This window comes from Salmo trutta, chromosome 16 (genome assembly GCF_901001165.1).
Source record: "Salmo trutta chromosome 16, fSalTru1.1, whole genome shotgun sequence".
Classification (NCBI taxonomy): Eukaryota; Metazoa; Chordata; class Actinopteri; order Salmoniformes; family Salmonidae; genus Salmo; species Salmo trutta.
Window position 1 is genome coordinate 9,447,190 of NC_042972.1, and position 13,036 is coordinate 9,460,225.

A 13,036-nucleotide genomic window follows, 5' to 3' on the forward strand; every position below is an offset into this window, starting at 1 on the left:
GTCTCATCGCTGCAACTCCCGTATGGACTTGGGAGAGGTGAAGGTTGAGAGCCGTGCGTCCGAAACACAGCCAAGCCGCACTGCTTCTTGACACACTGCTCGCTGAAAACACCGTACACCTGGCGACCTTGTCATTGTGCCTGGCCCGCCACAGGAGTCACTAATGCGCGATGGGCCAAGAACATCCCTGCCGGCCAAACCGCCCCTAAACGGGATGACGCTGGACCAATTATGCAGCGCCCAAAGGGTCTCTCGTTCGCAGCCAGCTGCGACAGAGCCTGGACTCAAACCAGGATCTCTAATGGCACAGCTAGCATCTTTTTACATTTATTTAACTAGGCTGGTCAGATAAGAACAAATTCTTATTTACAATGACCCAGACAACACTGGGCCAATTGTGCACTGCCCTATGGGACTCCCAATCACAGCTGGTTGTGATACAGCCTGGAATCGAACCAGGGGTGTCTGTAGTGACACCTTTAGCACTGAGATGCAGTGTCTTAGACTGCTGTGCCACTCGGGAGCCCAGTGATCCACTAATAGAGTCACAGACTTTATTTTCATTTCAACCATTTGATATTTATGATGGACTAAGTGCTTTGCTACAGATCATAAATCCACAGGGGCTGATTCACTTCATCCCTTCTCACTGCAGCTCTCTGCCCTACTTATTGCAGAACCGCTGATGTATATCTTTTACTTGACAACTGTTTCTGGTGGGTTTGGCCCGGCAGGGATGTCCTTGTCCCATCACGCTCTAGCGACTCCTGTGGCGGGCAGGGGGCATGGTCGCCAGGTGTATGGTGCTTCCTCCGATACATTGGTGGCTGGCTTCCGGGATAAGCGGGGATTGTGTCAAGAAGCAGTGTAGCTTGGTTGGGTCGTGTTTCGGTGGACGCATGGCTCTCGAACGTCGCCTCTACCGAGTCCGTACAGGAGTTGCAGCAATGGGACAAGACTAACTACCAATTGGATACCACGAAATTGGGGAGAAAAGGGGGTAAAAAAACTCCAATTATAATTAAAGAGAGCATCAGATATATATTACCAGTAAGTCACTGCTCTTCTTGAGAAGGGATACGGAGACATTTGTGTAATTGCCAAGGGAACACACCAGGGCCTTGAGCAGGGCACCTCAGAACCTAGGTTCCTCCTTTCACTGCTATCTGTCACCGCTACATTGTTAAAAATAGCATATTTGGCCTCAAAATTGGAATACGAATGAAGAATTGACGAAGAAATGCAAATCGCTACTGTATGCATGTGTTCAATTACACATATTCACTCCTGAAACGTTTGAAGCCTTTGACTTAAAGCTAGTTAATATAGCTGGGTATATATCAAACATTGAAATGACTACTGAACAGATTCCCAGATCGTGGACTGTCCCTTTGAGGAAGAGTGAAAGGTCAACATACTGAGGCAGAGAAAAGCCCTGTATTGGTATTTCCTAGGGTTGCAAAGGGTCGGAAACTTTCCAGTAAATCCAGTTAAACCCTGGATTTTGGGGAATTTTGCTTAAATTCATCAAACAAGTTAGCTTATGACTGAACTTTTTTTGTGGGATACACAAGGAAATTCTAGGTCTTGTGGCATATTTTGGTTAAACTATCCACAATTCAATGGAATTGCAACCCTCTGCATGCACAGTGCATTCTTCCATCACATGTACAGCTGATTCTCAAGATCTTGCACACTAATGAGATGCTATTGAGCCCACACTACTACACTGTCTGAGCCAAGGACTACATGGTTTCTGGTATGTTTTTATTACAATACTGGGTGGGGTGAATATAATTTTTGTTAACTAGTAAATAGTAGCCTACAGCAAAGTGCATTTAAATCATTTCTAACTTGTTAACAATTTCTGCTAGTTAGTTTTTGCTACCATGTGGGTTTTAGCTTGCTTGAGCCTGCTAACTGAGTGTTAATTCACCTGTTTCCATACATGTTTAATTTTAAAACATTTATCTTACAAAGGAGTTGTTTAATCTAACTTAACTATTTATCTGTACATAAATGTATTTATTTTTTTTCTCATCTTTACAGGAAAATGCCGCAGGCACTATCTGATGTGTGGAGACATTTCACTGCAGCTATTGTGGAAGGCAAATCTATGTACATTTGCAAATACTGTGCCAAATCATATTATGTGACAAATTAAACAAAAATGCAGAATCATCTGGCCAAGTGCATAAAGTTCCCTCAGAACAAGCAACCTCTGACAAAAGTCCCTCTACTTCTATTCGAGGTGAAAATGATGAATCAGACACCTTATCGATAGCAACAGCTCATGGTCCCTCTGGAATCAGAAGTTTTTTTGACTCAATGGAGAAACGTAGTCAGAGAAATGCTGATGAATGTCTTGCTCGAGCTGTGTATGCAACTGGTTCACCTCTGATGCTCACAGGCAATGTCTATTGGAAGATATTTCTGAATGTTCTTCGCCCAGCATACACCCCTCCAACCAGACATGCTTTATCTACTCATTTGCTGGATACAGAGTTTAAGTGGAGGTCTAGCAAATCATAGAGAAAGCATACTGTATTGCAATCATCTCTGATGGGTGGTCGAATGTTTGTGGGCAAGGAATAATAAACTACATCTCTACCCCTCAAACACTATTCTACAAGAGCACAGACACAAGGCACAACAGACACACCAGTTTCTACATTGCAGATGAGCTGAAGGCAGTCATCAATGACCTTGGACCACAGAAGGTATTTGCACTGGTGACAGACAATGCTGCAAACATGAAGGCTGCTTGGTCTAAAGTGGAGGAGTCCTACCCTCACATCACACCCATTGGCTGTGCTGCTCATGCGTTGAATCTGCTCCTCAAGGACATCATGGCACTGAAAACAATGGATACACTCTACAAGAGAGCCAAGGAAATTGTTAGGTATGTGAAGGGTCATCAAGTTATAGCAGCAATCTACCTCACCAAGCAAAGTGAGAAGAATGAGAGCACCACATTGAAGCTGCCCAGCAACACCCGTTGGGGTGGTGTTGTCATCATGTTTGACAGTCTCCTGGAGGGGAAGGAGTCTCTCCAAGAAATGGCCATATCACAGTCTGCCGATATGGACAGCCCCATCAAGAGGAACCACCTGGATGATGTATTTTGGGAGAAAGTGGTAAGCAGCCTGAAACTCCTGAAACCTACAGCAGTAGCCATTGCACGGATTGAGGGAGACAATGCCATCCTGTCTGATGTTCAGACTCTGCTTGGAGATGTAAGAGAATAAATCCGTACTGCCCTGCTCACTTCACTGTTGCTCCAAGCCGTGGAAACTGCAGTTCTGAAATACATCAAAAAGCGTGAAGACTTCTGCCTGAAGCCCATATACGCCGCAGCGTACATTTTGGACCCCAAGTATGCTGGCAAGAGCATCCTGTCTGATGCAGAGATCAACAAGGCCTATGGTGTCATCACTACCGTGTCTCGCCACCCTGGCCTGGATGAGGGCAAGGTTCTTGGCAGTCTGGCGAAGTACACTTCCAAGCAAGGGCTTTGGGATGGAGATGCAATATGGCAGTCGTGCCAACATATCTCATCAGCCACCCGGTGGAAGGAACTTTGTGGATCTGAGGCTCTTTCCACTGTTGCCTCCATCATCCTCCAAATCCCACCAACATCAGCTGCCTCAGAGCGCATCTGGTCCTTGTTTGGGAACACACACACCAAAGCAAGCAACAGGCTGACTAATACAATGGTTGAAAAATTGGTGGCCACCCGGGCAAATTTGAGGCTTTTTGAGCCTGACAACGAGCCATCCTCAAGGTTGGAAAGTGACAGTGAAGATGAGGCCTCAGAGTCTGATGTTGAAGAGGTGGACATTGAGGAGGTCCAGGGAGAATCCATGGACGGCTGAGAGGAAGACAACCAAGGCTTTAGTTTCTAGACTATCATTTTACAGATGTATGTTGAAAACGTTTTTGGGAGATGAGATGGATCATTCAATATTCCCTTTCTTTTGTTGTTCAGTGAAATCATCCCATGTGAAGAGTCAACTCATTTAATTAAAGTTAAATTCGTAACTAAATCGTTTTTTAAATTTCTATTGGAAGGATTTAATGTCTACTTATGATAAGGTAAAAGGATTGTTTCAGTCTCCATATGATATGGTAAATATATCAAATGCAAAAAACATCTACATTTAAATGGTATTAATATTAATTATCATATATTTCCGTTAATTCCCATATATTCCCGTTAATTCCCATATATTCCCGTTAATTCCCACGGAAAGTTTCCACCTCTGGATATTTCCCAAAATGTGCAACCCTAGTCTTTCCACACAGACACTATGTCTACACACAGTGGCAGAGAGGAGTCCTGAATTGGTCTTTCCACACAGACACTATGTCTACACACAGTGACAGAGAGGAGTCCTGAATTGGTCTTTCCACACAGACACTATGTCTACACACAGTGACAGAGAAGTCCTGAATTAGTCTTTCCACACAGACACTATGTCTACACACAGTGACAGAGAGGAGTCCTGAATTGGTCTTTCCACACAGACACTATGTCTACACACAGTGACAGAGAGGAGTCCTGAATTGGTCTTTCCACACAGACACTATGCCTACACACAGTGGCAGAGAGGAGTCCTGAATTAGTCTTTCCACACAGACACTATGTCTACACACAGTGACAGAGAGGAGTCCTGAATAGGTCTTTCCACACAGACACTATGTCTACACACAGTGGCAGAGAGAAGTCCTGAATTGGTCTTTCCACACAGACACTATGTCTACACACAGTGACAGAGAGGAGTCCTGAATAGGTCTTTCCACACAGACACTATGTCTACACACAGTGGCAGAGAGAAGTCCTGAATTGGTCTTTCCACACAGACACTATGTCTACACACAGTGACAGAGAGGAGTCCTGAATAGGTCTTTCCACACAGACACTATGTCTACACACAGTGGCAGAGAGAAGTCCTGAATAGGTCTTTCCACACAGACACTATGTCTACACACAGTGGCAGAGAGGAGTCCTGAATAGGTCTTTCCACACAGACACTATGTCTACACACAGTGACAGAGAGGAGTCCTGAATAGGTCTTTCCACACAGACACTATGTCTACACACAGTGGCAGAGAGGAGTCCTGAATAGGTCTTTCCACACAGACACTATGTCTACACACAGTGACAGAGAGGAGTCCTGAATAGGTCTTTCCACACAGACACTATATCTACACACAGTGACAGAGAGGAGTCCTGAATTGGTCTTTCCACACAGACACTATGTCTACACACAGTGGCAGAGAGGAGTCCTGAATTGGTCTTTCCACACAGACACTATGTCTACACACAGTGGCAGAGAGGAGTCCTGTATTGATTTTCATCGGACTACCGGCATATTCTTTCCTTTGATTCATGCAGAAACTAAGCATTCCTGACGAGATACAATTAAATGACAGTAAAGAAGCATTCGATAAATCGACCCCAATCCGTCTTGATCTACAAGAGTCGATAATGTACCGTTTCACTGCAACTGTGGTCCAACTGTGTCGAGTATGAATTTCCAGAGCGAGATTCATAGTTGGTAAAGAGGAACATATGTTTACTGTGAAGCTTCTGATCTCTCTCCAATGATATTATTTGTCTTCTGGAAATATCAACGTTTTTTGAGCGCTTGAGTTTATTTTAAAACAGATTCATTAAGTTGATTTTGAAACTGAGAGTTTGGAAATCAATTCTACATGGACTAGTTTTCTTGTCTATCTTCCTTTCCTTTGCAACTAGCTAATGTTTGTTCTCTGTTGACTCTTTTGAAGTGGTTTCACATTTACAAACACTGCATGTTTGACATACTTGAGTACTTGACTTCAATAAATAACTTTTTAGTTCAAGGTTTGTTGTGGTATGACGACATACTTTCCTGACTCCAAAATGGAATACTAGCCCCTCTTCCTCCTTATGCCATCCTGAAGATCTGTGAGGATTGGATGATTGTTCCTTCCTTCCTTCCTTCCTTCCTTCCTTCCTTCCTTCCTCTCACCCCCTTCCTCCCTACCTCTCACCCCCTTCCCTTCATCCCTCCCTCCATGTATCTCCCCATATTGGCAGGTATTCGTCCTGTTGGATATCCAACATCATCTCCAGACCGTTACCCCTCCCTCCCTCCCTCCCCCCCCTCACCTGTTTCTCCCCAGACGGGCAGGTATTCGTCCTGTTGGATATCAAGCATCAGCTCCAGTCCATTCCCCATCCCTCCCTTCATGGTCACCAGCAGCGGTCGGTTATCTTGACCAGAGTTGAATGTGTAGCACTTCCCATAACGGGTGAAGATCTGAAACAACAAGGAGACAAAGGGCTGTCAATGAGTGGCAGCAATATAATGAAGAACAAAGCAATGTCTGTGACTCAAATTGGCAACCAATTCCCAATAAAGGGCACTACTTTTGACCAGAGACACAAGCTACCCTATTCCCTATATAGTAGGGCTGGAAATTGCCAGGGACATCATGATACGATATTATCACGATACTTAGGTGCCGATAAGATATGTATTGCAATTCTCACGATTCTATATGTATTGCGATTCGATACTGCGATTGTATTGCAATTTGATGTTCCAAACATATTGCCCACCGTATGTCTGCTGCAGAGAGACAAGAGAGAGACATTTGATCAGTCATGGAAATAAAAGTTCTGTTGGCTCACTATTTAAAAAGAAGATGGAGAACATGCTATAGGATGAAAAATACCATAGTTTTGGCACAGGTACAGCCGACTAGCTTTAGCTAACGCTACCTACAGTCGCAAAAAATTATATATTTTTACAAATCGATAGTTGGAGTCAAGTATCTATAAAATATCATCCAAAAATAATATTGCGGTATGTAACTGTGTCAATTTTGTTCCCCCATCACTACTATACTGTATAGAACACTTTGTAGGTTATAGTAGTGCACTGAGGAATACAATGCATGCCATTTGGGATTTGTCCAATAAAATGTTGGGCTGTTCAGCCCACTGAATCCGTGGGGTCTAATACAACAGTCTCTGTGTATAGAGTAAACTTTATCTACCAGAGAACAGCAACTTCACAAGAACAACTACAAGAACAAAAACAACAAAAACTACAACAACAAGAACAACGACAACAACAAATACAACAAAAACAAGAACAAGAAGAACAACAACAACAACTACAACAAGAAGAGCAACTACTACAACAACAACAACAACAAGAACAAGAACAAGAACAACAAGAACAACAACTACAACAACAACAGGAACAACAACAACAATAACAACAACAGGAACAACAACAACAATAACAACAACAGGAACAACAACAACAATAACAACAACTACAACAAGAACAACAACTACAACAAGAACAACAAGAACAACAACTTCAACAACAACAACAACAACTAGAACAACAACAACAAGAACAACAACTTCTACAACAACAAGAACAACAACAAGAACTACAACAACAAGAACAACACACGGGTAGACAACTACACCATACTGTGGCAACAGCATTTCTGCTAAGATTATTGTTCAAACTCTTTGATCCCGACACACAGAGAGACTCATCCTAAATGTGGTATCATAAACGCCTTTTAGTTACTGTAAGAGAGCACACACATTGAAATCAATGTTTCATGAGAAGGTTTGCCTGTGTAGTAGTGTCCTAAGCTGATTCTGGGGCAATGTTACAAGTTGGCCAAGCAAACTGTGGCGCAAGGGGAGGGGAACAGTGGAAACGACGTGGGGAGTCTGCCTCAGACATGACGGGTAGTGAACAAATGGAGGTGTAATCACATTCAAGACATCAGGGGAAATGGAAAAGGCAGGCTCAGGCTCCAACATCGAATGTTCCTCCAATTGGGTCAAGGAACCTGATTAAGTGATCGTCCCGAATTGTACCCTATTCCTACATAGTACCGTGGGTGTGTTCAGGAGGGCCAGAGTACAAACGCACCCTATATAAGGAACATGGTGTCATTAGGGACACATCCCTGTAACTATTCCCCAGGTCGTTGTTGTAAATGACAATGTGTTCTCAGTCAACTTACCTGGTAAAATAAGGGTTCAATAAATCTAAATCCCAAGGCTCTCAGAAAGCTAAGAGCATCAAAGTAGCTAATGGTAGAAGACTATGTATTTATCTGTTGTATGCAAAGAATGTTGTCTCTTATGTATGGCATCTTATAGGGGCATAACAAGGTTGAGATAAATATCCATGTATTGATTCTTGGTGGAGTCAACAACAGGAGCCTGTTGTATTTCAAAAAGCTGTATTTGAATAAAGGACACATCAAGACCCAAACATACACGATACTCAAGGACGGACTGATTACTTGAAGGGCGATGTAAAACGGATTATTTGACAAACCTCCAACGGAAGTATTTGTGGCAGAAATGAATGATTTTGCTGCAGCCTTCCAGCCGGTCTGAAAATCGGAACAGTCACGTGACAAAGAAAAAAATGACTTTGCACAGCGGCCTAAGATATTGGCACTGACACCCCTCAAGAGACGCACGTATCAACATTTAATGAAATGCCCCCTGCAATATGTCACCCATAGTAATATGAGATTTGACCTTAAGACAGAAGTGTGACTGGGGCTGGCTGGCAGAGTAAAGTGAGAAGGGACTCACTGCAGCAGCAGCTGGTGAGAAGGGACTGACTCCAGACCTGCTGGTGAGAAGGGACTCACTGCAGCATGGTGATGAGAAGGGACTGACTCCAGCCTGGTGATGAGAAGGGACTGACTCCAGACCTGCTGATGAGAAGGGACTGACTCCAGCCTGGTGATGAGAAGGGACTGACTCCAGCCTGGTGTTGAGAAGGGACTGACTCCAGACCTGCTGGTGAGAAGGGACTGACTCCAGCCTGGTGGTGAGAAGGGACTGACTCCAGCCTGGTGATGAGAAGGGACTGACTCCAGCATGGTGATGAGAAGGGACTGACTCCAGCCTGGTGTTGAGAAGGGACTGACTCCAGCCTGGTGATGAGAAGGGACTGACTCCAGCCTGGTGTTGAGAAGGGACTGACTCCAGCCTGGTGATGAGAAGGGACTGACTCCAGCCTGGTGGTGAGAAGGGACTGACTCCAGCCTGGTGGTGAGAAGGGACTGACTCCAGCCTGGTGATGAGAAGGGACTGACTCCAGCCTGGTGATGAGAAGGGACTGACTCCAGCCTGGTGATGAGAAGGGACTGACTCCAGCCTGGTGGTGAGAAGGGACTGACTCCAGCCTGGTGATGAGAAGGGACTGACTCCAGACCTGCTGATGAGAAGGGACTGACTCCAGCATGGTGATGAGAAGGGACTGACTCCAGCCTGGTGATGAGAAGGGACTGACTCCAGACCTGCTGATGAGAAGGGACTGACTCCAGCATGGTGATGAGAAGGGACTGACTCCAGCCTGGTGATGAGAAGGGACTGACTCCAGCCTGGTGATGAGAAGGGACTGACTCCAGCCTGGTGGTGAGAAGGGACTGACTCCAGACCTGGTGTTGAGAAGGGACTGACTCCAGCCTGGTGATGAGAAGGGACTGACTCCAGCCTGGTGATGAGAAGGGACTGACTCCAGACCTGCTGGTGAGAAGGGACTGACTCCAGACCTGGTGTTGAGAAGGGACTGACTCCAGACCTGGTGTTGAGAAGGGACTGACTCCAGACCTGGTGGTGAGAAGGGACTGACTCCAGACCTGCTGGTGAGAAGGGACTGACTCCAGACCTGCTGGTGAGAAGGGACTGACTCCAGCCTGGTGTTGAGAAGGGACTGACTCCAGCCTGGTGTTGAGAAGGGACTGACTCCAGACCTGGTGTTGAGAAGGGACTGACTCCAGCCTGGTGATGAGAAGGGACTGACTCCAGACCTGGTGTTGAGAAGGGACTGACTCCAGACCTGCTGGTGAGAAGGGACTGACTCCAGACCTGCTGGTGAGAAGGGACTGACTCCAGACCTGCTGGTGAGGTGTGACTCCAGAGCAGAGAATCATCACTAAAAACAAAGTCTCTGACACTCCTTTCATTCTATAGTGTTTCCTAGCTGCAATATAATGACATTCATGATTATCATTATGGCTCAGTAGGAAGGGGAACAAGGGTGTACATGTTCCAAATGGTACCCTGCTCCCTATATAGTGCACTACTTGTCAACAGGGCCCGCATAGGGCTCTGGTTAAAAGTAGTGCATTATATAGGTAGTAGGGTGCCATTTCGAATGCACGCGCCCTAAGAAAACATTGACCTTCTCAACCGGGTCAAGGGTGGTTGTACAAAACACACACAAAGACAAACCACACCACCCGCATGAAAAGGTCAGTGCTTTTAGTTGTCTCTAACTACTCCAACTACCATTATAATCACAGCATTGAACGGCTATTAGTACATGCTAGCCTCTGTACTCTATAGGGAGAAGCTGCTGTCTACCAGTGGAACATTAATGGAAAGGTTGGATTCTTCAACTACGACAGAGACAGTGTTTTCTACCTCTACCATGCATCATTGCACGACTGAATGGATCGCAAAACCAAAACATCATCACACCACTGAATGAATAGCCCAACCAGCCAGACAGATGAAAAGCGTATCTTTTCATCACCCAGACCAGACATCTTTTCACCAGCCATTAATGCCCTGTCTGCAGCTGAAATGGAACAGAAAGATATCCTGCTGCCACTAAAATGTTCATGTGGAATACTCTGAGGTTGGTCAGGAATCAGGAAGAGCTGCAATTATATAACACAGTTTTAATTAAGAGATCAGCCAGAGAGAAAATAGAGTGAGAGAACGACAGAGCGGTAGAATGAAAAAGTAAGAGAGTGAAGGAGAGAGAGTGAAGGAGAGAGAGTGAAGGAGAGCAAGAGTGAAAGAGAGAAAGTGAAGGAGAGCGAGAGTGAAGGAGAGAGAGTGATGGAGATAGAGAGTGAAGGAGAGAGAGAGTGAGTGAAGGAGAGAGAGAGTGATGGAGAGAGAGTGAAGGAGAGCGAGAGTGAAGGAGAGAGTGATGGAAATAGAGAGTGAAGGAGAGAGAGAGTGAAGGAGAGAGAGAGTGAAGGAGTGAGAGAGAGAGAGTATGAAGGAGTGAGAGAGTGAATGAGAGAGAGTGAAGGAGGGAAGGAATGAGAGAGAGAGTATGAAGGAGTGAGAGAGTGAATGAGAGTAGAGAGAGTATGAAGAAGTGAGAGAGTGAATGAGAGAGAGTGAAGGAGTGATGGAGAGAGAGAGAGAGTATGAAGGAGTGAGAGAGAGTATGAAAGAGGAGCTCATACATTAGAAAGTCCCCACCCATCGCCACTTACTCTCCAGCTTGTAGATATACATCACCCATCAAGACAAGAATGATAAGACAGTGTGTGTGTGTACATGGATGTGTGTGTGTCCGTGTGTGTGTGTACATGCATGCATACACAGAGTTGCTGTGGTAACAGAGAGATGGCGAGTTGAAGCGGTGGGTGCTGTGACGACCTTGGGGACAGCAGCGTTAATGGCTCACTGAAAGACTGGTAGTCTGAAACTCAAATCACACTCTATTCCCTAGTGAGGGCTCCAGGGCCCATTGGGACGCTTCTGTAGGCTCCTCTATTGTACCCCAGCCCCCTGAAGTACTCGGATACATCCCAAATGGCACACTATTCACCAGAGACTGGGATCAAGTCACAATTTTGCAAGTCCTAAGCAAGTCTCAAGTCCTAACCTTCGAGTCTTGAGTCAAGTTCCATGTTCCACAGCTCAGGTCGAGTCAGTTAACATGTCCCTAATTTTGGTTTGCGAGTCCTCAAGTCAATAGTTAAGTGTTTTATATAAATGTCATTGAAATTGCAATGCATCAGTGATTTTGGATCCACATGTTTTACAAACTGCATCCTTTCACCCCACTACCACATAGTCTCTGAACCCGAACATATCGATTTCTGGGACCAATGATGCCCTGATGCAGAGGTGGCACAACAGGTCCCAGAGTGATGAGGCAAATTCTTTTCCCTGGGGCCCGGAGCTTTTCCTAATCTGGTAACCTAAGCAGGTATAAATCAGGACCCTATAGGGTTTGACAGTGATTCATTAGTTGTAAAAAGGGTTTTATACAGGCAATGAGACTAGATTAAAAAAAAATTGCAGACACCCTTATCCAGAATAATTTCGGTGAAGTGCCTTGCTCAAGGACACATTAACAGATTGTTCACCAAGTCAGCTCAGCGATTCAAATCAGTCTCCTTTCAGTTACTGGCCCAACACTCTGAATCACTAGGCTACCTTCCACTTAGCTATATGGATATTTTCAAAACAGGTCACATGGCTTTAAAGAAATTCTGGAAAAATGCGTGGCCCTAGGGAGAATGAAAACTTTGTCAAACTGCAGCAACCTTGTACTTGTTCATATGAATTATATTAAACCTAGACTAACAGGGGGTTTCCTTTACATAGACACAGAGACAACCATTGCAATTGGATAATAGAACTCACTGGGATGAGCTTGCTTTATGCAGGTTTGTATCGTGTAGGCCTACGCAACCGTAAGTAAAAAGTAACACAGTCAAACTACTGTATGTAATCAGTATTGTGTTGTTTGATTCATTTCAGTTCATCATTTTGGATTAAAAAGGTCAAGGTAGTCTAGCCAGCCGGAAGACAGTGGAGCGGCGCACGCTTTGCGCTTTGATAGATGACCGCCTACGCAACTTGTGACTTGCGTGAATCTGATTGGCCAAGACACATAACAGAAAGCACAGAACCTGCACCTCTCCGAAAAATAAAGGACAGATAGGCCTACATTGTGCGCAAGATGACAAATCGAGTCTCTCGAGTCATACAGCTCAAGACCAAGTTGAGTCACAAGTCATAGACGCTCAAGTCGGAGTCGAGTGGCAAGTGTTTTTTCTTTTTGTCAAGTCAAGTCTCAAGTAGAACAATTTGTGACTTGAGTAGTACTCGAGTCCATGTCACGTGACTCGATTCCACATCTCTGCTATTCTCTATATAATGCCTGGGCTCTGCTCAAAAGTGGTGAACTACGTAGGCTGGGAATAGTGTGCAGATCGGGACAGA

At 44.9% G+C, this 13,036-nt stretch overlaps 1 protein-coding gene across 4 annotated transcripts in view; it reads right to left on the minus strand.

Annotated features, from left to right (window-relative positions):
- Positions 1 to 13,036, minus strand: part of LOC115150052 (acid-sensing ion channel 1) — a 358,958-nt gene that overhangs the window by 39,059 nt on the left and 306,863 nt on the right. For all 4 annotated transcript variants that reach the window (XM_029692946.1, XM_029692944.1, XM_029692945.1 and 1 more), the window contains one exon: positions 6,158 to 6,308. In XM_029692946.1, the coding sequence (XP_029548806.1) occupies positions 6,158 to 6,308 (151 nt within the window). The remainder of the gene's footprint in view (positions 1 to 6,157; positions 6,309 to 13,036) is intronic.